A 27,288-nucleotide genomic window follows, 5' to 3' on the forward strand; every position below is an offset into this window, starting at 1 on the left:
AAAGAAAAGCGATTATGTGAACTGTGATTGGTTGGTTATCTGACCCGTGGATGGCGAGGAAAAGACAATAGTTTTTGTCAAATGATTTTGTCATGGTTACGCTGTCATCGAAAGTAACCAGATATGCTTTGAGGTGGCTACCTGGTCCCACTGACTGATTGTCCCCTTCTATCCAAGCTCGCCTACCAATAGAAATATTGGCCAGATTTTTCCTGTAAATATTTTTTGTTTCTCCCAATTTTTGACAGACATTCGAGGCAGCCAAAGAGTGCGAAGCTGTGAAGCAGTGATCCCTTTTTTCTGGGGAGGATGGCGCCAAAGCGCGTAGCAAATGTATACACAGCCTCCACTATTCCTGCTTATTAATGATGTGCCATCTAATGTTCACATTGTAATACGGAATTTTATGTAGGCCTACACCACGCATCTGGCACATCATGATATAGATATCATACTTAAACTACAGGCTAGGCGTGAATAAACATTGCTGGGGGAACAACACAAATTGTTACCCGAAATATGTGGTATAATTTGACCTGTTTCGACACAGTGACAAAAGTCTATAGATACAGTATTTCCCCAAGTTGAAAAACTGGGGCAAACTGGGGCCACTGTTGACGTGTTCCAAAAATGGGAGACAGTTGAATTAATTAGATTTCTACCCCAAAAAATTGTAATAGAAAAGTTCCCAGATTTGAAGACAGTTCCTCACCTTCCAATCGTGGTTTAACCCCTGCTAGATCATGTGCCCATTGACAACATCTGGTGTAATTAACCATGCATTATTTAATACACATGAGGATATGACAAAATACCAAGGCAGGCAGGCATCCTGTGGGCACACCACCAGGAACTGTACACTGTGGAATACTGTTGCATTAGGGCAAACGCACAAGGTGTCTGAATAATAAAACAAACGGTTGAGAGAGGTGTTTTCTGCAAAGACTGGTCTGGGAGAGAGGGGAGGGGACAGCTCGCGCTCTCTAAGGCTTTCTGATGGGAACGAAAGGTTGAGCTTGATACCGGTAAGACAAATTAACTTCTTGTTTGGAGATAGTATTTAAGAAATATATGTTAATAGTTCATAAATATAGATCTTCTCATGACGTCTTATATCTCCCGATAAAAATAATTGTTCTGAGTGAGAGTGCCTAGGCTACCTGTTGTGGATATGTTATTATCTATTGCCTGGTGGAGTGGAGAATTGACCAGCTGATAGATTTCTATTGCATCACAGGGGGACCTCTTCATTAGGTCAATTTACGCTCACCAGTATCATATCACACTAGGCCAGGTCTCTTTCCATCCACAGATATTAAAAGCGTCTGAATTATGTGCTTTCTGTAAAATAGAGCGCAAAAAAACTGCTTCAGCTTTCATCCGAAGAGCTTTGTAATTTTGCTGCTAACTTAAGAAGCACCTCAGACCACAAGAAAGCTCAGCAAAATTATATTTTGTGTGAAATTATAGAATCCCTAACGCTTGTCGTAAAAAAACGAAAGGGTTGTAAAAATAGCAAGATATGAAAACGTGTTCTGCTCTGTGTTGTTTTGCCTTCAATGAAAATGGACCTCGGTTGCCTTGCCTCTTCCAGGCGAGGGTGTAGCCAGCCCAAGCGTCTCCACAAATCTCAAGCCAAAGTGTAGGCTACTCGTCTAGTCAACACTCAATGTTAGTACATTTGAATATAGAAATATTGCAATTATTGTCAACCATGAATATAGGTTCATTTTCATCGGTTATATTATTTTAAGATTTAAATATATATTGCCATTCGGCCAGTACTTTGAATTAGGCAAAGCACGCAATGCAAATTTGAAAGACAAAATTATTAGGCTATACTGGCTCAAAAAGCTCAACAACAATATTTATGGTCATATTTAGGCTATAGTCCTATGTCTCTATTTCTCTTTAATATTGTAGTTTAGTTTAACTCTAGCTTAATTCAGACCACTGTGTTTTAAATCAGACCCAGTAAACGAAGCCACTTAATAGCAAGAAAACCAGTTTTTAGTGAAAGGACCGTGGGATGTCTCATATGCACTTGTAGGTTAAAATGCATCCATACCGTAGCCATAAATTACATCATTCATTTTAACATGCTTCTCAGTATTTTATATCATATGATGGCACATTTCGCCGAATGAAAACACACACTAACTAATTTCCCTTGTATCATCCAGATTAATCATCTTGAAAGAAAACCCTTATCCGTTTCCATGTTATGTTTTCACTCGCGGAAGGAACAGAGTTTAATAAATTCGCCTGAAGCAAAGTTTGCAAAGTGGTATTTAGGCATTAGCTTGACTGATGCTAATCATCAGGGGACAAGGCTGCTGAAATGGATATTCATAGAGGTATACAAATTCCCAATGTAATGATATTAGACTGAGCATGGGTTATTTACACCTCTGAGTAGTTTGTTCGTCTTCATCCACTTACAAATGTATTATCACATAGGGAAATGTAATAATAATACCAATACTAATAATACTACTACTACCACTACTACTTATAATAATATTAATAATAATAGTAGGATACATCTATGCGTAATTAATAAAAAAATATTTGTGGCACTCAATATAAATAGAAGGCCACACGATGCAATTATGTTTAATAAATGTTTAATAACATACAAAAAATAACCAGTGCATAATAGGCTATAATTTCCAATTGAGTATAATTTCAATCAATGACACGAAATAGTGCTTCAAGACATATCTAAAGGAGATGTTGAAGAAACGTTTTCATGGTACAAAAGCAACGAGCACACATGTTTAAAATGAGCACTCAAACATTGTTTGACAGACCAGCCACTACCGGCATAAAGCTCCCAGATCGTTTATGTTAACTTTTAGGATGAGCGGGACAACAGTCGTCTGCCCCACTATTTCCCACACCCTGTATGATAAATGCTTATGAATAGGATATTTGTCTATTGAGAAAATGTACGAACCTGGCTATAGGCCACATAAACGTTACAGGGGCTATACAGGTCTAGACCCATTGCTCTAGCATAAAATTATATTTAATGAAATTCATTTGAAATTCTGTTTTGAGATGGGCCTTTATGTAGGTCTATGTGAAAAAAAGAGTTTAAGCTATTAGGAACTGCAATGAACAGAAAACGCTAAGAGCCAACCTGGCGTACACATAAATTAGGCCTACAATTACAGAATAGGCCTATATTGTTCCAACTCCTTGTCAATAGCAATGCAATGCCCTATACAGGTGTAGTGCTCCTTGCGGTTAAAGATGCGCCTATTCGTTTATTCCTTGCAGGCGGAAAGTGCCCGCTGGGCCACTGCGCAGTCACAAGTGCTGATCAAAGCCTCTGCTGCAGGCCGAAGGAGCCTGGCAGTGACAGGCCGAATCAAGGTACCGGTCTCGCCTTGACAATGTTTGTAAACCTCTTGTTTCCACGGATCAGTTTGATCAGAGCTTTGCTGGGCAAGCGTGGCTGGTCTGAGCGGTGATTATTACAATGCTGATGAATGGGGATCGCGTTTCTTCTAATAGTCACCCCCTATTTTCACAACCTCCCATCGCTAACCCGAGAGCTCTCTGCCACGACCTCCACTAATTGGACTGATTATTGCAATATGTTTTTTGGGGAGCGCAGGGTGGCGGCGGGACGTGGCTTTTCCGTGGCCTACCCCGAGACAGGCCCGAAGTGGGTCGATGAGTTACATTCGTTCAGACATGTCATGTTGGGCAGACAGAGAGAACGAATTAAATCCAGGCGATTGGTGTCTCTACTGTTTAAGGACATAAGAATGAGGGCCTAGGCAATAATTCAATGTTTATATCTACCTTGTTACCCAATAGGCCTACACAGGAAGGAGTACTGGAAGGACTGATGAGATCTTGTCTTAATGTACAGACAGAATAGGCGTTGGCCTAAAAGGTTCACGCAGTGGATGATAGGCTATCACTAACACGGGTCTAGCTGGTTTTTAGAGCTGTTTTCAAATTAGACCTATACTAAGGAATACGCCATGTTATTCTGTTCTCATTAAGAAACTAATCGAACTATTGACACTATGAGAATATATGTAGCGCAAGGTTTTCTCTGATTTACAGAATTACGCATGCACTTTCTCTTGGGCATCGGACATAAATCTCAGATCACAGATGAGATGTGCGCCCAAGGCAGGTGTGAGCGAACAGTGGAAGCAACAAGTGTCTTTCTTCAGCCTCTCCACGGGGGCTAGAGTGTGGGCCCTGGGCCGCTACTTAGACTAATTCATTCATTCAATCAATCATTTGATTTGATTCCTGCTTATTTTCAGTGCTTGCTCGGTTACTTCAGCAGTACACTGAGTCTATTATGCATTTCCCCCTCACATGCTTAGCACGCACTATACTCTGAAGTGGAGTGCTACTCCAGCTCTCCCGATACTTCATGCCTGGCAACATTTACTGTCCCAGGAGACCCAGGCTGCGCGTGACATGTCATGGACCTCTCTCTTGTCAGAGCGATAGGCGACGTGTGCAGTTTTGGAAACAAATTTAGCCCCCTTAACTCTTGTGACATACAAGGACAAAATATAGCCTATGTTATGGATAATGAAATGTCTAATGATGTTTTAGACTATACCAGAGCCTCTGAAAGTGTGATATTATTATTATTTTGTATTATTTCAGGTCAGCGTCTGCGTAAATTACATTTAAAAAATCCGTTTTCACAAACAACCACAGTCTGAACCGCGTGCGTGACTGTTATGCCAGGAAGATGGCCTTTGAAGAGAGGAGAGCAACCGCGGTCTGCATTTTTTTTCCATGCTGACCGGCCTACCCTGCAAAAAACAACAATGCGTTAAGTTGATTGATAAGGAAACAAACTATTGTCCACATTGATTCTCATAAGGACTAGGCTAGTCTATAAAAGTAATACTAACAATAAGTACAAATTAGGGGAAACATATAAACAATTAAAAAATAACCTTTTAGGGTAGGCCTACTGTAACTTGCTATAGGAACAAAGGATCAGCTATCAATGAATTACACACATATCTGATTATAAAGATCATGAAGAGGAAGATGAAACACATCCATTATTATTGTTATTTAGATTGATTGTTGTGCAGCATTAGGAATTCATTAGACAGTCCCTAGCAGTAGTACATTCAAATTGTAGCCTATTCAATTGGAGTTTTTCTGCAGGTAGAACTATTGCTAATCAGGGGCCTCCCGGGTGGCGCAGTGGTCTAGAGCACTGCATCGCAGTGCTATGCTGCGCCACCAGAGTCTGGGTTCGCGCCCAGGCTCTGTCGCAGCCGGCCGCGACCGGGAGGTCCGTGGGGCGACGCACAATTGGCTTAGCGTCGTCCGGGTTAGGGAGGGTTTGGCCGGTAGGGATATCCTTGTCTCATCGCGCTCCAGCGACTCCTGTGGCGGGCCGGGCGCAGTGCGCGCTAACTGAGGGGGGCGGGTGCACGGTGTTTCCTCCGACACATTGGTGCGGCTGGCTTCCGGGTTGGAGGCGCGCTGTGTTAAGAAGCAGTGCGGCTTGGTTGGGTTGTGCTTCGGAGGACGCATGACTTTCGACCTTCGTCTCTCCCGAGCCCGTACGGGAGTTGTAGCGATGAGACAAGATAGTAATTACTAGCGATTGGATACCACGAAAATTGGGGAGAAAAGGGGAGAAAAAAAAAAAAAAAAAAAAAAAAAGAACTATTGCTAATCACGTTCTGGTGATACTGTAAAAGACACCACTGAGCCAGCATGGCCCATAGAGGGCACATTAAACCTCATGATAACAGGCTCCAACACTGTAAACAATTTCTCAGACGCCAATGCATCGAGTTCAAAGGCAGATCAGCGAACTACATGGACAAAAAAAGTACTTAATTTACATTTTATTTTGGTCATTCCTTGTGGCAATAAACATTGTGATTTCATTGTCATCTTATTTGGTCTATTGACCTCTCACCCCCTTCATGGCATACTTGTTATTTTAGATGTGAGACTAATACTATATACAATATAGATTATGATTCCTGACACACATATTCAATTCCCTGACATATTGGTAAATATACAAATGTTTATATTTCCACCTTTCAAGAAAACAAACCAATCAAATGTACAGTTTTTAGACTGAAAATGTCTGCTCCAGACTGCTCCCACTTCAGACTGCTCCCACTTCAGACTGCTCCCACTTCAGACTGCTCCCACTTCAGACTGCTCCCACTCAGACTGCTCCCACTTCAGACTGCTCTCACTCAGACTCTCCCACTCAGACTGCTCCCACTACAGACTGCTCCCACTTCAGACTGCTCTCACTCAGACTGCTCCCACTTCAGACTGCTCTCACTCAGACTGCTCCCACTTCAGACTGCTCCCACTTCAGACTGCTCCGACTCAGACTGCTCCCACTACAGACTGCTCCCACTTCAGACTGCTCTCACTCAGACTGCACCCACTTCAGACTGCTCTCACTCAGACTGCTCCCACTTCAGACTGCTCTCACTCAGACTGCTCCCACTTCAGACTGCTCTCACTCAGACTGCTCCCACTTCAGACTGCTCTCATTCAGACTGCTCCCACTTCAGATTGCTCTCACTCAGACTGCTCCCACTTCAGACTGCTCCCACTTCAGACTGCTCTCACTCAGACGGCTCCCACTTCAGACTGCTCCCATTTCAGACTGCTCCCACTTCAGACTGCTCCCACTCAGACTCCTCCTACTTCAGACTGCTCTCACTCAGACTGCTCCTGCTCAGACTGCTCTCACTCAGACTTCTCCTACTTCAGACTGCTCCCACTCAGACTCCTCCTACTTCAGACCGCTCTCACTCAGACTGCTCCCACTCAGACTCCTCCTACTTCAGACTGCTCTCACTCAGACTGCTCCTGCTCAGACTGCTCCCATGTATTCTAATCAGCATTATCAGCCAACTTTTCTTACAAAGCTGTACATTTATTTTTTCAGCGTTTCGCCAAAGACTGACTCAATTATTATTTGTAACGTCCTTACCAGAGTTATTATGTGTTTTGCTTGTTTAGTGTTGGTCAGGACGTGAGCTGGGTGGGAATTCTATGTTGTGTGTCTAGTTTGTCTGTTTCTGTGTCCAGCCTAATATGGTTCTCAATCAGAGGCAGCTGGTAATCGTTGTCCCTGATTGAGAATCATATATAGGAAGCTTGTTTGGTTTTGGGATTTTGTGGGTGATTGTTTCCTGTCTCTGTGTTTGTGTTCTGCACCAGATAGGACTGTCTCGGCTTTCACGTTTGTTATTTTGTTGTTTGTTAATGTTCACTGTTTATCGTCTGATTAAACATGTTGAACAATAACCGCGCTGCATTTTGGTCCTCTCCTTCTTTCCAGGAGGAAAGCCGTTACAGAATCACCCACCCAACCCGGACCAAGCAGCGTGGCAACGGGCAGCAGCAACAGCAGCAGCGGTACCAGGAGGAATGGTCATGGGAGGAAATCATGAACGGAAAAGGACCCTGGGCTAAGGTTGGAAAGGATCACCTCCCATGGGAACAGCTGGAGGCAACCGGAGAGAGGAACTGGCGTGATGAAGGTACACGGCTAGCACGGACACCCGAGAAGAAATCCCAAAAATTTCTTGGGGGGGGGTGGCTAAAGGGTAGTGTGGCAAAGGCAGGTAGGAAACCTGCGCCCACTTCCCATGCTTACCGTGGAGAGCGGGAGTACGGGCAGACACCGTGTTATGCGGAAGAGCGCACGGTGTCTCCTGTACGCGTGCATAGCCCGGTGCGGGTTATTCCACCTCCCCGCACGGGCCGGGCTAGAGTGAGCATTGAGCCAAGTGCCATGAAGCCGGCTCTACATATCTGGCCTCCAGTACGTCTCCTCGGGCCGGTGTACATGGCACCAGCCTTACGCATGGTGTCCCCGGTTCGCCTACACAGCCCAGTGCGGGTTATTCCACCTCCCCGCATTGGTCGGGCTACGGGGAGCATGCAACCAGGTAAGGTTGGGCAGGCTCAGTGCTCAAGGGAGCCAGTACGCCTGCATGGTCCGGTATATCCGGCGCCACCTTCCCGCCCCAGCCCAGTACCTCCAGTTCCAGCACCCCGCACTCGCCTTATGGTGCGTGGCCCCAGCCCAGTACCATCAGTGCCGACACCACGCACCAGGCTTCCAGTGCATCTCCAGAGCCCTGTTCCTCCTCCACGCACTCTCCCTGTGGTGCTTGTCTCCAGCCCAGTGCCTCCAGTTCCGGCACCACGCATCAAGCCTCCTGTGCGTCTCCAGAGCCCTGTACGCACTGTTCCTTCTCCCCGCACTCGCCCTGAGGTGCGTGCCCTCAGTCCGGTACCACCAGTTCCGGCACCACGCACCAGGCCTATAGTGCGCTTTGAGAAACCAGTGTGCCCTGTTCCTGCTCCCCGCACTAGCCTTAAGGTGCGTGTTTCCAGTCCGGTACCACCAGTTCCGGCACCACGCACCAGGCCTACTGTGTGCCTCAGCAGGTCAGAGTCGGCCGTCTGCCCAACGCCGCCTGCACTGCTCGTCTGCCCAGCGCCGTGCCCAGCGCCGAGCCATCCGTCTGCCCAGCGCCATCTGAGCCATCCGTCTGCCCAGCGCCATCTGAGCCATCCGTCTGCCCAGCGCCATCTGAGCCATCCGTCTGCCACGAGCCTTCAGAGCCGCCCGTCTGTCCCGAGCCATTAGAGCCGTCCGTCAGTCAGGAGCTGCCAGAGCCGCCAGCCAGTCAGGAGCTGCCAGAGCCGCCAGCCAGTCAGGAGCTGCCAGAGCCGCCAGCCAGTCAGGAGCTGCCAGAGCCGCCAGCCAGTCAGGAGCTGCCAGAGCCGCCAGCCAGTCAGGAGCTGCCAGAGCCGCCAGCCAGTCATGAGCTGCCCTACAGTCATGAGCTGCCCTACAGTCATGAGCTGCCCTACAGTCATGAGCTGCCCTACAGTCATGAGCTGCCCTACAGTCATGAGCTGCCCTACAGTCATGAGCTGCCCTACAGTCATGAGCTGCCACTCAGTCCGGAGCTGCCACTCAGTCCGGAGCTGCCACTCAGTCCGGAGCTGCCACTCAGTCCGGAGCTGCCACTCAGTCCGGAGCTGCCATTCAGTCCGGAGCTGCCATTAGTCCGGAGCTGCCCCTCTGTCCGGAGTTGCCCCTCTGTCCTGAGCTACCTCTCTGTCCTGAGCTACCTCTCTGTCCTGAGCTACCTCCTAAATCATGTGGGGGCCTTGGGGAGGATTCTTAGGCCAAGGTCGTGGGCGAGGGTCGCCACTCAAAGGACGCTAAGGAGGGGGACAAAGACAGTGGTGGAGTGGTGTCCTCGTCCTGCGCCGGAGCCGCCACCGCGGACAGATGCCCACCCAGATACTCCTCTTGAGTTGTAGGGGTGCGTTCGGAGTCCGCACCTCAGGAGGGGGGTACTGTAACGTCCTGACCAGAGTTATTATGTGTTTTGCTTGTTTAGTGTTGGTCAGGACGTGAGCTGGGTGGGAATTCTATGTTGTGTGTCTAGTTTGTCTGTTTCTGTGTCCAGCCTAATATGGTTCTCAATCAGAGGCAGCTGGTAATCGTTGTCCCTGATTGAGAATCATATATAGGAGGCTTGTTTGGTGTTAGGATTTTGTGGGTGATTGTTTCCTGTCTCTGTGTTTGTGTTCTGCACCAGATAGGACTGTCTCGGCTTTCACGTTTGTTATTTTGTTGTTTGTTAATGTTCACTGTTTATCGTCTGATTAAACATGTTGAACAATAACCGCGCTGCATTTTGGTCCTCTCCTTCTTTCCAGGAGGAAAGCCGTTACATTATTTTAGTTATTTTAGTATTATTTTTGAATGATCGTTGAATTATTTAACCCTGATCCAAAACATCATCCGTTCAGATTCTCCAAACAATTAACAGGAGACACTGTTTGTACTCCAGCTACTTATTTTCGTGCATATTGCAACAAGCAACAGAAATGTGTCCATTGTACTCCTGAGTTGACGTTATTGTTCAATGAGCACTAGACTATACTGAACAAAAAAATAAATGCAACATGCATCAATTTCAAAGATTTTACTGAGGTGCAGTTCATACAAGGAAATTACTCAATTTAAATGAATTCATTAGGCCCTAATCTATGGATTTCACATAACTGGGCAGGGGTGCAGCCATGGGTGGGCCTGGGAGGGCATAGGCCCACCCACTTGGGAGCCAGTTCCACCCACTGGGGAGCCAGGCCCAGCCCATCATAATTAGTTTTTCCCCACAAAAGGACTTTATTGTCACGGCTGTTGAAAGGAGAGGACCAAGGTGCAGCGTTGTGAGCGTACATTTTCTTTTATTAGGGAAAAAGACGCCGAACAAAACAATAAACAATACCAAAACAAACCGTGAAGCTTAAGGCAATGTGCCATCAAACAAAGTTAACTTCCCACAAAGACAGGTGGAAAAAAGGGCTACCTAAGTATGGTTCTCAATCAGAGACAATGATAGACAGCTGCCTCTGATTGAGAACCACACCCGGCCAAACACAAAGAAATAGAAAACATAGAAATAAAGAAACTAGAATGCCCACCCTAGTCACACCCTGGCCTAACCAAAATAGAGAATAAAAGCCTCTCTATGGCCAGGGCGTGACAGTACCCCCCCCCCCCCCCCAAAGGTGCGGACTCCGGCCACAAAACCTGACTCTAAAGGGGAGGGTCCGGGTGGGCTTCCTTTACGATGGCGGCTCTGGTGCGGGACATAGAACCCCCCCCGCCTCTGGTTCCCCCCACTTTGGTGGCGCCTCTGGTGCGGGGACCCTCGTAGCGGGCCCCGGACTGGGCACCCTTGTTGCAGGGCCCCGGACTGGGCACCCTCGTTGCGGGCCCCGGACTGAAAAATAAATAAATACTCATCAGCACCCCCCCATCCCCCTCCTCAAACAGTCCTGGTGAAGAACCCGGATATAGAGTTCCTGGGCTGGTGTGGTTACACGTGGTCTGGGTTTGTGAGGTCAGTTGGATGTACTGCCAAAGTCTCTAAAACGAGGCAGCGTGTAGTAGAGAAATTACCATTCAATTCTCTGGCAACAGCTCTTTTGGACATTCCTGCAGTCAGCATGCCAATTGCACACACCCTCAAAACTTGAGACATCTGTTGCACGGTTGTGTGACAAAACTACATATTTTAGAGTGGACATTTATTGTCCCCAGCACAAGGTGCACCTGTGTAATGATCATGCTGTTTAATCAGCTTCTTGATGTGCCACACCTGTCACGTGGATGGATATTCTTGGCAAAGGAGAAATGCTCACTAACAGGGATGTAAACAATTTTTTTTACAAAATTTGAGAGAGATATGCTTTTTGTGCGTATGGAACATTTCTGGGATCTTTTATTTCAGCTAATGAAAAAATGGGGCCAACACTTTACATATTGCTTTTCTATTTGTGTTCAGAATAGATTAAATCCCTGGGTGATAAGGAAGGGGTTCTTTACAGTGCCTTCAAGATGGATAGGTGTACCTGCTGAGCGGGACAGAAAAAGGCCTTTACCTGGGCGTCTAACAAGTATTGTAGTAGGGTCAGCTAAGAGGGCTTCTACCCCAGAGGGCTTCTACCCCAGAGGGCTTCTACTCCAGAGGGCTTCTACCCCAGAGGGCTTCTACCCCAGAGGGCTTCTACCCCAGAGGGCTTCTACCCCAGAGAGTTTCTACCCCAGAGAGTTTCTACCCCAGAGGGCACCTACTCCAGAGGGGTTCTACCCCAGAGGGCTTCTACCCCAGAGAGTTTCTACCCCAGAGAGTTTCTACCCCAGAGGGCTTCTACCCCAGAGGGCTTCTACCCCAGAGGGCTTCTACCCCAGAGAGTTTCTACCCCAGAGAGTTTCTACCCCAGAGAGTTTCTACCCCAGAGGGCTTCTACCCCAGAGGGCTTCTACCCCAGAGAGTTTCTACCCCAGAGAGTTTCTACCCCAGAGGGCTTCTACCCCAGAGGGCTTCTACCCCAGAGAGTTTCTACCCCAGAGAGTTTCTACCCCAGAGGGCTTCTACCCCAGAGGGCTTCTACCCCAGAGAGTTTCTACCCCAGAGAGTTTCTACCCCAGAGGGCTTCTACTCCAGAGGGCTTCTACTCCAGAGAGTTTCTACCCCAGAGGGCTTCTACTCCAGAGGGCTTCTACTCCAGAGAGTTTCTACCCCAGAGGGCTTCTACTCCAGAGGGCTTCTACTCCAGAGAGTTTCTACCCCAGAGGGCTTCTACTCCAGAGGGCTTCTACTCCAGAGGGCTTCTACTCCAGAGAGTTTCTACCCCAGAGGGTTTCTACCCCAGAGGACTTCTACCCCAGAGGGCTTCTACCCCAGAGGGCTTCTACTCCAGAGAGCTTCTACTCCAGAGAGTTTCTACCCCAGAGGGCTTCTACTCCAGAGGGCTTCTACTCCAGAGGGCTTCTACCCCAGAGGGCTTCTACTCCAGAGAGTTTCTACCCCAGAGGGCTTCTACTCCAGAGGGCTTCTACTCCAGAGGGCTTCTACTCCAGAGGGCTTCTACCCCAGAGGGCTTCTACTCCAGAGGGCTTCTACTCCAGAGGGCTTCTACTCCAGAGAGTTTCTACCCCAGAGGGCTTCTACTCCAGAGGGCTTCTACCCCAGAGGGCTTCTACCCCAGAGAGTTTCTACCCCAGAGGGCTTCTACTCCAGAGGGTTTCTACTCCAGAGGGCTTCTACTCCAGAGAGTTTCTACCCCAGAGGGCTTGTTACAATCTGATGTCAGCTTGTTGTGCACTTTCCTCTCACATATGACTTCCTGTTCCAGTCTGGGAGGGTATTGACTTCCTGTTCCAGTCTGGGAGGGTGTTGACTTCCTGTTCCAGTCTGGAAGGGTATCTCTTCATCTCTGGCAGGTTGCTCTCTGGTTAAATCAATCTGTAACATCGCTTAATGTTTTCACCTTATGCACGAACTGCAAAAATCTCAGAAGCTGGAGACTCTTACCTCCCTCACTAGCTTTAAGTTCCAGCTGTCAGAGCAGCTCACAGATCACTGCACCTGTACATAGCTCATCTGTAAATAGCCCATCCAATCTATCTCATCCCCATACTGTATTTATTGATTTCTTTATCTTGCTCCTTTGTATCCCAGTATCTCAACTTGCACATTCATCTTCTGCACATCCTACCATTCCAGTGTTTAATTGCTATACTGTAATTACTTTGCCACCATGGCCTATTTATTGCCTTGCCTCTCTTATCTTACCTCATTTGCACATGCTGTATATATATTTTTCTACTGTATTATTGATTGTATGTGTGTTAATTCCATGTGTAACTCTATGTTGTTGTATGTGTAAACCTGCTTTGCTTTATCTTGGCCAGGTCGCAGTTGCAAATGAGAACTTGTTCTCAACTAGCGTACCTGGTTAAATATGCCCGGAAAGATTTTATTAACATTGATCCACAGTAATTAGCTATGTGCCTAATGCTGAATTTGTATCCATTCCTGTCCTTGCAATTTTACTGTGATTTGGGGTTTCACTTGAAACTAGGAGTTCACGGGGTGTCACAAGCCATATGGCCAATAAATACTTCCATGATACAGTCAGTAGGCCTACACTGGTGCTGCACCATATACGTACATACTGCAGGACATACTCTACATGTTTTTGTCATGCAGACCATTAACCAACTGAACTTTACATGCAATACTTTACTGTACTTTGAAGGACTGTTTTATGTGTTTGCGTGCAGCATTACATCATGTTCGCCTTCTTCCAGTACAGTAAGTTCATGAGTTCAAGACAACAGCAGTTCTTTCCTAGTTTTCTCCATGTATAGCAGAACAGCATACATGAGAATAACCAATACATTATAACTTTTGAGTTTCTTACACCAATCCATCTATGGCGGATCCCTCCGTCTGACTAATGTGTGTTTTTAGCATCCAAAACAAATCTATTTGTCTTTTTTTTTCATAATCATAATGAGTTCCTTCTCAAGCTCTCCGATTGTCCATCAAGCATGTCAGTATTTACAGTGGAGTGCCTTTAATATAGTAATATGAAACCACATGTTGTAGAAATTAGGCAAAACCTGTGTGCATTGTAAATGTACGTATGCACACTTTTTTTATATGGAGGAGTTGAATTTTATGATTGCTTTTTAATTATGTTAGTCTGGCAAATTAAACGCCTGCAAAATTCAGGAAGTTAACAATTACAGTCAATTTGAGTGTGCAACAACAGCCATACACCATTTGAGAGTATTGAGGACTTACAGTGCCTTGCAAAAGTACTCATCCCCCTTGGCCTTTTTCCTATTTTGTTGCATTACAACTGGTCGTTTAAATGGATTTTTATTTGGATTTCATGTAATGGACATACACAAAATAGTCCAAATTGGTGAAGTGACAGGAAGAAAAAAATATTGTTTAAAAAAATTCTAAAGAATTCAATCGGGAAAAGTGGTGTCTGCATATGTATTCACCCCCTTCACTATGAAGACTGTAAATAAGATCTGGTGCAATCAATTACCTTCAGAAGTCACATTATTAGTTAAATAAATCCACCCGTTGTCCAATCTAAGTGTCACATGATCTGTCACATGATCTCAGAATATATACACCTGTTCTGAAAGGCCCCAGAGTCTGCAACACCACTAAGCAAGGGGCACCACCAAGCAAGCGGCACCATGAAGACCAAGGAGCTCTCCAAACAGGTCAGGGACAACGTTGTTGAGAAGTACAGATCAGGGTTGGGTTATAAAAAAATATCAGAAACTTTGAACATCCACTGAGCACCATTAAGTCCATAACAAAATGGAAGAATATGGCACCACAACAAACCTGCCAAGAGATGGCCGCCCACCAAAACTCACAGACCAGGCATGGAGGTCGTTAATCAGAGGCAACAAAGAGACCAAAGATAACCCTGAAGTAGCTGCAAAGCTCCACAGCGGAGATTGGAGTATCTGTCCGTAGGACCACTTTAAGCTGTACACTCCACAGAGCTGGGCTTTACGGAAGAGTGGCCAGAAAAAAGCCATTGCTTAAAGAACAAAAATAAGCAAACACGTTTGGTGTTCATCAAAAGGCATGTGGGAGACTCCTCAAACATATGGAAGAAGGTACACTGGGTCAGATGAGACTAAAATTGAGCTTTTTGGCCTTCAAGGAAAACGCTATGTCTGGCGCAAACAAAACACCTATTATCACCCAGAGAACAACATCCCCACAGTGAAGCACGGTGGTGGCAGCATCACGCGTTGGGGATGTTTTTCATCACAGGGACTTGGAAACTGGTCAGAATTGAAGGAATGATGGATAGTGCTAAATACAGGGAAATTCTTGACGGAAACCTGTTTCAGTCTTCCAGAGATTTGAGACTGGGACCGAGGTTCACCTTCCAGCAGGACAATGACGCTAAGCATACTGCTAAAGCAACACTCGAGTGGTTTAAGGGGAAATATTTAAATGTCTTGGAACGGCCTAGTCAAAGCTCAATCCAATTGAGAATCTGTGGTATGACTTATAGATTGCTGTACACCAGCGGAACCCATCCAACTTGAAGGAGCTGGAGCAGTTTTGCCTTGAAGAATGGGCAAAAATCCCAGTGGCTAGATGTGCCAAGCGTATAGAGACATACCCCAAGAGACTTGCAGCTGTAATTGCTGGAAAAGGTGGCTCTACAAAGTATTGACTTTGGGGGGTGAATAGTTATGCACGCTCAAGTTTTCTTAATTTTTTTGTCTTATTTCTTGTTTGCTTCACATGAAAAAGTATTTAGCATCTTCAAAGTGGTAGGCATGTTGTATAAATCAAATGATGCAAACCCCCAAAAATCTATTTTAATTCCAGGTTGTAAGGCAACAAAATAGGAAAAATGCCAAATGGGGTGAATACTTTCACAAGCCACTGTACTGTGAGGAAATGGGGTATATGAATCATGACATATAGAGTCAATAGTAGTTCTCCTTTCTTATGCTGATTTTGATAGTGTTAACATGCAAAAAGCATAATGTTTAACACAACTCATTTAGAAATGTCACGATTCCAATGGTGAATGAAGGAGTCAAGCGCAGAGAGCAGGTAGTTTTGAGCAAGTGGAATAAACTTTTAATATTCCGAACAGAATATAAATGTGACGCCTACGCCACACAACAAAAGGGCGCGTCAAAATCCAGTCCACAATTAATTAGGACAAAATTCACACTACAAAAACACCACCACAACAAACAGAATAACAAGCCCGCACAAAAGTCGGCGGGCCAACTGGGTTTAAATAACCCCCTATCCTAAACACAAAACAGGTGATACAAATTAGACAAACTCAAAAGAAAACAGAAAAGGAGATCGGTGGCAGCTAGTAGACCGGAGACGACGACCGCCGAGCGCCGCCCGAACGGGAAGAGGCACCATCCTCGGCGGGATTCGTAACAGTACCCCCCTCCCGACGCGCGGCTCCCGCAGCGCGCCGACCCCGGCCTCGAGGACGACCCGGAGGGCGAGGAGCAGGGCGATCCGGATGGAGGCGGTGAAAGTCCTTCAAGAGGGACGGATCCAAAATGTCCCCCACCGGTACCCAGCATCTCTCCTCCGGACCGTACCCCTCCCAGTCCACGAGGTACTGCAGACCCCTCACCCGGCGTCTTGAGTCCAGAATGGCTCGTATCCTATACGCCGGGGACCCCTCGATGTCGAGAGGGGGAGGAGGGACCTCCGGTACCTCACCTTCCTGCAGGGGACCAGCTACCACCGGCCTGAGGAGAGACACATGAAACAAGGGGTTAATACGATAATAAGAGGGAAGTTGTAGGGGGAGTGACGAGCTCTACAGCAGAGTCTCAGCACTCAATCGCTGGTTGAAAACTGTTTTCTGCCCCTCCCAAAAGATAGAATTTGTAGATAATTGGCCCTCTTTCTGGGACTCACCCACAAACAGGACCAAGCCTGACCTGCTGAGGAGTGACGGACTCCATCCTAGCTGGAGGGGTGCTCTCATCTTATCTACCAACATAGACAGGGCTCTAACTCCTCTAGCCCCACAATGAAATAGGGTGCAGGCCAGGCAGCAGGCTGTTAGCCAACCTGCCAGCTTAGTGGAGTCTGCCAATAGCACAGTCAGTGTAGTCAGCTCAGCCATACCCATTGAGACTGTGTCTGTGCCTCGACCTAGGTTGGGCAAAACTAAACATGGCGGTGTTCGCCTTAGCAATCTTATTAGGATAAAGACCTCCTCCATTCCTGCCATCATTGAAAGAGATCGTGATACCTCACATCTCAAAATAGGGTTACTTAATGTTAGATCCCTCACTTCAAAGGCAGTCATAGTCAATGAACTAATCACTGATCATAATCTTGATGTGATTGGCCTGACTGAAACATGGCTTAAGCCTGATGAATTTACTGTGTTAAATGAGGCCTCACCTCCTGGTTACACTAGTGACCATATCCCCCGTGCATCCCGCAAAGGCGGAGGTGTTGCTAACATTTACAATAGCAAATTTCAATTTACAAAAAAAAAAATGGCGTTTTCGTCTTTTGAGCTTCTAGTCATGAAATCTATGCAGCCTACTCAATCACTTTTTATAGCTACTGTTTACAGGCCTCCTGGGCCATATACAGCGTTCCTCTCTGAGTTTCCTGAATTCCTATCAGACCTTGTAGTCATAGCAGATCATATTCTAATTTTTGGTGATTTTAATATTAACATGGAGAAGTCCACAGACCCACTCCAAAAGTCTTTCGGAGCCATTATCGACTCAGTGGGTTTTGTCCAACATGTCTCTGGACCTACTCACTGCCACAGTCATACTCTGGACCTAGTTTTGTCCCATGGAATAAATGTTGTAGATCTTAATGTTTTTCCACATAATCCTGGACTATCGGACCACCATTTTATTACGTTTGCAATCGCAACAAATAATCTGCTCAGACCCCAACCAAGGAGCATCAAAAGTCGTGCTATAAATTCTCAGACAACACAAAAATTCCTTGATGCCCTTCCAGACTCCTTCTGCCTACCCAAGGACGTCAGAGTACAAAAATCAGTTAACCACCTAACTGAGGAACTCAATTTAACCTTGCGCAATACCCTAGATGCAGTTGCACCCCTAAAAACGAAAAACATTTGTCATAAGAAACTAGCTCCCTGGTATACAGAAAATACCCGAGCTTTGAAGCAAGCTTCCAGGAAATTGGAACGGAAATGGCGCCACACCAAACTGGAAGTCTTCCGACTAGCTTGGAAAGACAGTACCGTGCAGTACCGAAGAGCCCTCACTGCTGCTCGCTCATCCTACTTTTCCAACTTAATCGAGGAAAATAAGAACAATCCAAAATTTATTTTTGATACTGTTGCGAAACCAACTAAAAAGCAGCATTCCCCAAGAGAGGATGGCTTTCACTTCAGCAGTAATAAATTCATGAACTTCTTTGAGGAAAAGATCATGACCATTAGAAAGCAAATTACGGACTCCTCTTTGAATCTGCGTATTCCTCCAGGGCTTAGCTGTCCTGGATCTGCACAGCTCTGCGAGGGCCTGGGATCGGGAGAGACACTTAAGTGTTTTAGTACTATATCTCTTGACACAATGATGAAAATAATCATGGCCTCTAAACCTTCAAGCTGCATACTGGATCCTATTCCTACTAAACTGCTGAAGGAGCTGCTTCCTGTGCTTGGCCCTCCTATGTTGAACATAATAAACAGCTCTCTATCCACCGGATGTGTACCAAACTCACTAAAAGTGGCAGTGATAAAGCCTCTCTTGAAAAAGCCAAACCTTGACCCGGAAAATATAAAAAACTATCGGCCTATATCGAATCTTCCATTCCTCTCAAAGATTTTAGAAAAAGCTGTTGCGCAGCAACTCACTGCCTTTCTGAAGACAAATAATGTATACGAAATGCTTCAGTCTGGTTTTAGACCCCATCATAGCACTGAGACTGCACTTGTGAAGGTGGTAAATGACCTTTTAATGGCGTCAGACCGAGGCTCTGCATCTGTCCTCGTGCTACTAGACCTTAGTGCTGCCTTTGACACCATCGATCACCACATTCTTTTGGAGAGACTGGAAACCCAAATTGGTCTACACGGACAAGTTCTGGCCTGGTTTAGATCTTACCTGTCGGAAAGATATCAGTTTGTCTCTGTGAATGGTCTGTCCTCTGACAAATCAACTGTACATTTCGGTGTTCCTCAAGGTTCCGTTTTAGGACCACTATTGTTTTCACTATATATTTTACCTCTTGGGGATGTTATTCGAAAACATAATGTTAACTTTCACTGCTATGCGGATGACACACAGCTGTACATTTCAATGAAACATGGTGAAGCCCCAAAATTGCCCTCGCTAGAAGCCTGTGTTTCAGACATAAGGAAGTGGATGGCTGAAAACTTTCTACTTTTAAACTCGGACAAAACAGAGATGCTTGTTCTAGGTCCCAAGAAACAAAGAGATCTTCTGTTAAATCTGACAATTCATCTTGATGGTTGTAAAGTCGTCTCAAATAAAACTGTGAAGGACCTCGGCGTTACTCTTGATCCTGATCTCTCTTTTGACGAACATATCAAGACTGTTTCAAGGACAGCTTTTTTCCATCTACGTAACATTGCAAAAATCAGAAATTTTCTGTCCAAAAATGATGCAGAAAAATTAATCCATGCATTTGTTACTTCTAGGTTAGACTACTGCAATGCTCTACTTTCCGGCTACCCGGATAAAGCACTAAATAAACTTCAGTTAGTGCTAAATACGGCTGCTAGAATCCTGACTAGAACCAAGAAATTTGATCATATTACTCCAGTGCTAGCTTCCCTACACTGGCTTCCTGTTAAGGCAAGGGCTGATTACAAGGTTTTACTGTTAACCTATAAAGCGTTACATGGGCTTGCTCCTACCTATCTTTCCGAGTTGGTCCTGCCGTACATACCAATACGTACGCTACGGTCACAAGACGCAGGCCTCCTAATTGTCCCTAGAATTTCTAAGCAAACAGCGGGAGGCAGGGCTTTCTCCTATAGATCTCCATTTTTATGGAACAGTCTGCCTACCCATGTGAGAGACGCAGACTCGGTCTCAACCTTTAAGTCTTTACTGAAGACTTATCTCTTCAGTAGGTCATATGATTGAGTGTAGCCTGGCCCAGGAGTGTGAAGGTGAACGGAAAGGCTCTGGAGCAACGAACCGCCCTTGCTGTCTCTGCCAGGCCGGTTCCCCTCTCTCCACTGGGATTCTCTGCCTCTAACCCTGTTACAGGGGCTGAGTCACTGGCTTGCTGGTGCTCTTTCATGCCGTCCCTAGGAGGGGTGCGTCACTTGAGTGGGTTGAGTTACTGACGTGATCTTCCTGTCTGGGTTGGCGCCCCCCCTTGGTTTGTGCTGTGGTGGAGACCTTTGTGGGCTATACTCGGCCTTGTCTCAGGATTGTAAGTTGGTGGTTGAGGATTTCCCTCTAGTGGTGCGGGGGCTAAGCTTTGGCAAAGTGGGTGGGGTTATATCCTTCCTATTTGGCCCTGTCCGGGGGTTTCTTCGGATGGGGCCACATTGTCTCCTGACCGCTCCTGTCTCAGCCTCCAGTATTTATGCTGCAGTAGTTTGTGTCGGGGGGCTAGGGTCAGTTGGTTACCTGGAGTACTTCTCCTGTCTTATCCAGTGTCCTGTGTGAATTTAAGTATGCTCTCTCTAATTCTCTCGTTCTCTCTTTCTCTCTGAGAACCGGAGCCCTAGGACCATACGTCAGGACTACCGGGCATGATGACACCTTGCTGTCCCCAGTCCGCCTGGCCTTGCTGCTATTCCAGTTTCAACTGTTCTGCCTGTGGTTACGGAACCCCTACCTGTCCCAGACCTGCTGTTTTCAACTCTTAACTCATTCCTGGAACAGATCCTTCTTTGTAACAACCTATTGAATTAATCAATATGGAGTTCAACTTTTGTCTAAAAGTTCAAATGTTCTGAGTCAACATGTAAGATTTGTTAATTGAATCATTTTTTATGTTGAACCTTATTTATTCCAAAGTAATAACATGTTTCTCACTTCTGCAGGTCAGTATCATGTTCCGTCATCATCGAGGTGGAAAGGTGTGTTCGATTGTGAGCTTGATGGTCAGTCTGCCTTTCAATGTGGATAAACGTCACCTTGTTGGTGTGTGGTTATGATATTCTTATTTGATATTTCAATAATATTGTTATTATATTGTTATTCTTCACGTTGGGTTATTTAAACACTGTCAATGAGCAGTATGAAATTATAATTAAATGTACATTAGTTTAAGTTAAGTTAATTATACTGATATGTAGGCTATGCTAACTTTTTCAAACTGAATTAATTCTTAGCATTTGAATTATTGGTTTGTTAAAGACGCTTTTCATCATTCAGCATTGCTCATTTAAATCCAGACAAACCTGTTTTTAGCAAACAGATGAATATCTCAGCAGGAAGCCATCAAGTATTCAAAAATAGGGACACTTTATGAGGCCCAAATGAAACTGATATTGAGCTATGACGAATTCCTTGATGAAAATAACCCCCATACAACTACTGAATGTGCAACGACATCAAACAGCACAGAAATGTAGAAGGTGTATCTGTTTCTAACGTTTTCATGAGATTGATTAATAGTTACGAAACTGCTTCTGTAACCATTCTCTAGCTGTCTACAGCAGAGCCACATATTTCAATATGTCTGTGGTCTACAGTATAGCATATTGGCATGTACATACATATAGTGGGAGAGTATAGGGTTTCTGTAGGATGAGGCCTAGTGAAGACGTACTTGTCTGCATGCAGAGGAAAAGATGGGCCTTTACGGGGAGAGGGGGATTACTGTCAATTGCTCACAAATTGCAGTAATGCCCAGAGCTCGGCCACCCACATGCGCGCAGAGAGACAATTGCTACATGTGTCCATTCCACATTGGCAACAAGTGGCGCTTACACGGGCAACACTATCTTCATTCTTTCCACTGACACTTAGAAAAAGCATGTGTGAATTACCAAGCCCTCTAAAACCTATTTATTTATAATTGGGTATTTAAACGTATGAACATAATGAAACATACATATACTGATAAGAGGATTTTGTGTATGTACAGTATGCCATATAATGGGTCTTTTTTTAATGAGTATAAATAGCATCAACAGAGCAAAACAACTGAGTACCATGCATGCACAGTAACATCCCCACTCCTCTGTTCATTCTTCTCCCTCACAGCTAGCAGATGGCTAATCGAGTAACGGAGTTTAATAAGCACTGCTGAGACTAATAATGAAATAAGGGCCCTTCATATTGTTATCTTTACTGTCAGGACCTGCTTCCATCCAGCAGATAATATTAAATCACCAAGGAGATGGGGAAGAGTTGACTCATTTAAACCACATGTACTTCCTGCTTTGGCTGGTGGAAAGGCACAGTGTTTAAATTGTATTGATCACAAATCTACCCTCAGTGAAGGAATGGAGTGTGGGTGGACTACAGGTGTGGTATCTGACTCTGACTCACGTGTGTGGCTCTTTAGCTCCAGTAGCGAGGACAGTAGAGGAGTCAACGCTCAGGCATTAAAGCTGACTTTAAACCCTCAGGTCAGGGCACATGAAAGACCTAATCACTGGGACTAAGATCAGTCTGTCTGCACACCGTCTGCAGCTGGCACCGGAGGAGAGACAAGATGGCAGGCTTTGTGGGTGTTTGCACACATGTGCATTAGTGCGTGTGTGTGAGTGCACGCTTGTGTGAGAAAGACTGAGCCTCCCCGTGCAACAGAGCATGTGTACAATATACTGTACCAACCAACAGTATAGATAACCAATGACCTTTCAACTCTCTAGTAGTAACGAGGCCTGTTGCCCCGAGAAATCTGAGGAAGAATGTGTTAACGGCTCTGTGTGAAGCTATGGCTGGGAGGAGGAGGGGGGAGGATGTTGGGGATAAGGTAAAGAACAGAAAATAACACTCTATAAAGTACAAAACCTTTGTCAAAAAAGTGGGGGAATATTTATTATGGCCAACTTCACTTATGGCTTCCTGCAAGCGGCAGCCGGTGCTGTGTGCTCCACCTCGGGGAGCTGTGAGCAGGTCACGGTTTTGGTTTGCAGGCCAGCCTCGACCCACGCTGAGGAGGAAAGCCACCACAGTCATATTTACATCAAGTACTGTAATATTATCAATAAAAGCCTGGAGCCAGGCACCTTGCTGTAACTCACTGCAGACAAGTGGCTGTGCAGCTGTTCTGGCTTCATCCTCAGGGCAAGGGGAGGAGGGGGGGGGGGGGGGGGGGAACAGGTGTCCCAGCCAAGCCAAGACTGCACATGTCTCTGATCCTGAGGTCAATTGTGGCTTGTTGTCCTTTGTGTAAGATTTGGCAATACGTCCAGGGAGTCTGAGAAGATTTATGATAAGATAATAGGTGACAACAAGTGAATTTGTGACTGGAGAATTGCATTACAAGATGATTAGCCAAGTCCTGCTTTTCCAAGACAGCAACAGAGCATCATTAGCCCACTATTACAAAACAAAACATGATACAGTTCCTTAGTTTTTTGGGGATATGATGATGCAAAACAGCTGTACTAATCTCAATGAGGTATCTAAGTCATATTCATCTAAATCAAGAGGTGTATTTCATTAGTTGAAATTATTGGATAACTAACAGAGTGGCTTTATTAACATCAGAAATAGAACACTAACATGATATCGTAGTGATGTTCATCTCTGTCCCTGCTAGATGGTGTTACTTGGCTTCCAGCAGCAGGCTATCTGTATGACCTCATTACATGACCTCCTCAGCCAGAGATAACACTTCACCAGAGCAGGAGCAACATGAAGAGCATGTCTCACTGTGTCTCCATCTGAACACACCACCGTAACTCTGAAACAGATCATTTAAAAACAGATCTAGGAAGTAAACCCAAGGATACGTGTACATAAATATTCAGAGGTGCAGCTTTGGTTTTAGAAGTGGGGGGGGTATAACCTGGTGGGGGGTCTGAGGGTCCTCCCTCAGAATGTTTTGGGCATTTAAAGCTAATTTCCAGAATTTCTACACAATCTAATATGACCTTTGGCCATTCTAGCCATCTCTATTTAGAACAATAAAAAGTAATCAAAAACTCCTAATCATCAAGCTAGGTATGAGATCATTATTAAATCTGTTTAAGTGGTTGATAAGACTAAACTAGATCAAAGATAATTTTATAATCGATAGTGTGTTGCACCTTTAACCAATAGCCTAACAAATTAACAACTTAAAGTATGAAGACTTAACTTTTGATATTTTTTATATATAATTTCAGCCAGACCGCCCTGCCAGCCCGACCCCCACCAGTCTAGTCAATAACTCAACTCTCTTCCCAACAATTTCCTTCCCATCTTTTTTTAATGCCTCAAGGGAAAGGTTTGGAAAACAAAAGTTGAATAAAAACACACATCCACCTACACATATACAGTACATTACCACTCAGAAACAGGACATCCTCCTTATACAGTGCCCTCAGTAATTACTGGGACAGTGAAGCCATTTTCTTCTTATCGCTCTATACTTGACAACTTTGGATTTGAAATCAAACTATGAGGTTAAGGTGCAGACTGTCAGCTTGAATGAGAACGTTATAGAGGCACAAATATCATACCCCACCAAAAGAATGCCTACCTCCACTGTCATTGTAATGGAGAGAGGATAGCATGTCTTCTCACTCATCATTATTCACGATTCATTTAGGATTATCCGTAGTCATGGAAGCATCCACATTAATGTAGAAGTGTTTAGAAATACATGCTATTCTTATTTATAATACAAGTTACTCCAAAATGTCACAATGCATTATTTACCAGTCATTTCTATTGGGCACAAAATAATCTGAAACACAACCAAAACAAACAGCAAATGCATCCAACAAGTTTGTGGAGTCACACGCTTGATGTAATCATTGCGTGCTATGAATGTAGGATCAAATAATACACTTTTTTACTACTTTAATAAACATACAAATATTTTTTGGGGGGGGGATATGTACAAACAGTGCTGTAATTTCTAAATGGTTCACCATTAAAATACCCTCAAATTGAAGATCACAGTCTGCACTTTAACCTCATAGTCATTGTTTGATTTCAAATCCAAACGTTTGGAATGTAGAGCCAAAATAAGAAACAATACTGCACTGTCCCAGTAATTACAGAGGGCACTGTAATTCATATCATAGGCCTAATAGTACTGTAGAGCTCTTTTCACTTGCACACAATATACCTGCATCACCACGTCCTGCCTCTAGGGGTCCACTGCCCTGCAGCACCACAACCCAACACACCCCATTCATCTTTAGGATCTTAATAAAATATTCATTATTGGTTTCAGGTGTGTTAGGCTAAGGCCAGAGTGACAACCAACAATATGGCAGACCCCCAGTGCCAGGACTGAGCAGCCCAGCAGGTAGGGATCGCCTAAATAGGTATCTCCCCTGACTTGGGCATGTTTTCAATACAGACTCCTTTTGTCGTACAGTATTCCATATATGGCATCCAGACCTTATGAAATTTGCACAGTATACCCTTACTCTTATAATAAATCAAATCTAGTGATACATAACTTGACATCCTTCACTGGCATATACTGTAGTATGTTCTATGGATGGTCTTAAACTGCAGTCATTTATGTCTGAGATGATATGAACATGACTGGGCATTCTAACATATCTGTACCCATTCATCATCATCAATAGTGTCTCCCAGGTCTTCCTCACATTTTTGTGTCATCGGGAAAAGCCTCAATCAACCCTTGATACAGTTTGGAAATCAACTTTAGAGGTCTGTCAGAGTGCCTTAAAATAGTTTCAATCTTTAAAACTTCTGGCTTGTCCAGTGTTTTCTACACAGAGAGAATAAAGTGTTGTATCTGCAAAAGTTCACCTCAGCTCCGTCATAGACTGATCTTCCCTGGCTGCATGACCCTGCTGAGACCCCTTACACCATCTGATCCTCCTAAGAATTTTCTTGGTATATATTTATACATTATAATATCCAAGAATATAATACATTTCCATTATTCCATGATCCCAGACTGTAGACTACCCATCAACTCAAGATGGAAATTGGTATCCATTCACTGATTGTTATAATATACAGCAAAATTCACCTGAGCTCCGTGTACTTGTCTTCCCTGGCTGTCTGACCCTGCTGGGACACCGGTCACCATTTGATCCTGCTAAGACATGATGAGTATAGTGTTGTGTACTGACTGTGCACCATAACAGTGAAGCCTGTAGAGCTGTTTATACCGTGTCAGTGAAAAGTAGGGAAGTAGCTAGGGAAACTGACAGATTAATAACATTACATAGCTATACTGACTCTAATAAAAACTCAAATTGCACTGTCAAAACATTTCAGAATATCGATCTTCAATCGTTTGGCCGCTTGTTTCATCATTTGAGTCAGGTCTAGTGTAATTGAGGCAAAAATAATAGCTAAAGTTAGTGAGCTTGCAAGCTAATGATAGCTAACTTTTGGCTAGCTCTAATGGTACATCAACTGGCGAAAACTAGCCAAGTTAATTTACTTCTGTTGAAACGGGACATAACAAAGGCTACAAAATATTTCCAACAGCTGTTAGATATTGCTATTTGACAGATAGCTGAGGCTAGAGCTAAACTGGCTGTATGGTAGCTAGCAACTAGCTAGGTAGCTAGTTCATTCCCTTCAGACAGATCTTCAGTTTAGAGGGGATACAACATTAGCTAACGTTATATGTCAGTTACACTACTAGCTCAGCACCTGCAATAAATACTTGTTTTCTGTTAAGTCAAACAGCAGTTACCTTGCCAGATACATCAGTCAAATAAAGAGTTGCCAGTGTCTGCTCTGCTTGCGTCTACAACTCGGGAAAAAAAGCGCAACACAGAACATACAGCAGCTGCTTCTATTCATCTATCCCGTGCCGGTCCTATAAGCCAGCCTTTCAGAAGCTTTGCCTTCACACAGCCTGTCTGCACACTGAAACCCAATCGTGGAAAATACTTAAGAAAAAATACTTTAAAGTACTATTTAAGTAGTTCTTGGGGTATTTGTACTTTACTTTACTGTTGATATTTTTGACAACTTTTACTTTTACTTTACTACTGGTCATCCCTACTGCCTGGTCATCCCTACGGCCTCTGATCTGGTGGACTCACACAAATGCTTAGTTTGTAAATTATGTCTACGTGTTGGAGTGTGCCCCTGGCTATCCGTCAATTAAACAAACAAGAAAAGGGTGCCATCTGGTTTTCTTAATATAAGCTGTTTGAAATGATTCATACTTTTACTTTTGAGACTTAACTATATTTTTTCAATTACATTACCTTTTGATACTTAAGTATATATTAAACCAAATTCTTTTAGACTTT

The 27,288-nt window shown here is 44.7% G+C and overlaps 1 protein-coding gene across 1 annotated transcript; it reads right to left on the reverse strand.

Moving 5' to 3' along the window:
* Nucleotides 1-16,002: 16,002 nt before the first annotated feature.
* On the reverse strand, nucleotides 16,003-26,797 carry LOC139571449 (chromo domain-containing protein cec-1-like). The gene is made up of 2 exons (XM_071394336.1): nucleotides 26,721-26,797; nucleotides 16,003-16,672 (listed from the first exon to the last, which is right to left on the reverse strand). Exons 1-2 carry the CDS (start codon nucleotides 26,732-26,734, stop codon nucleotides 16,276-16,278), a joined length of 411 nt encoding a protein of 136 aa, XP_071250437.1. The 5' UTR covers nucleotides 26,735-26,797; the 3' UTR covers nucleotides 16,003-16,275.
* Nucleotides 26,798-27,288: the final 491 nt, after the last annotated feature.

The sequence above is a fragment of the Salvelinus alpinus genome, chromosome 3, assembly GCF_045679555.1.
Source record: "Salvelinus alpinus chromosome 3, SLU_Salpinus.1, whole genome shotgun sequence".
NCBI classification, from domain to species: domain Eukaryota; kingdom Metazoa; phylum Chordata; class Actinopteri; order Salmoniformes; family Salmonidae; genus Salvelinus; species Salvelinus alpinus.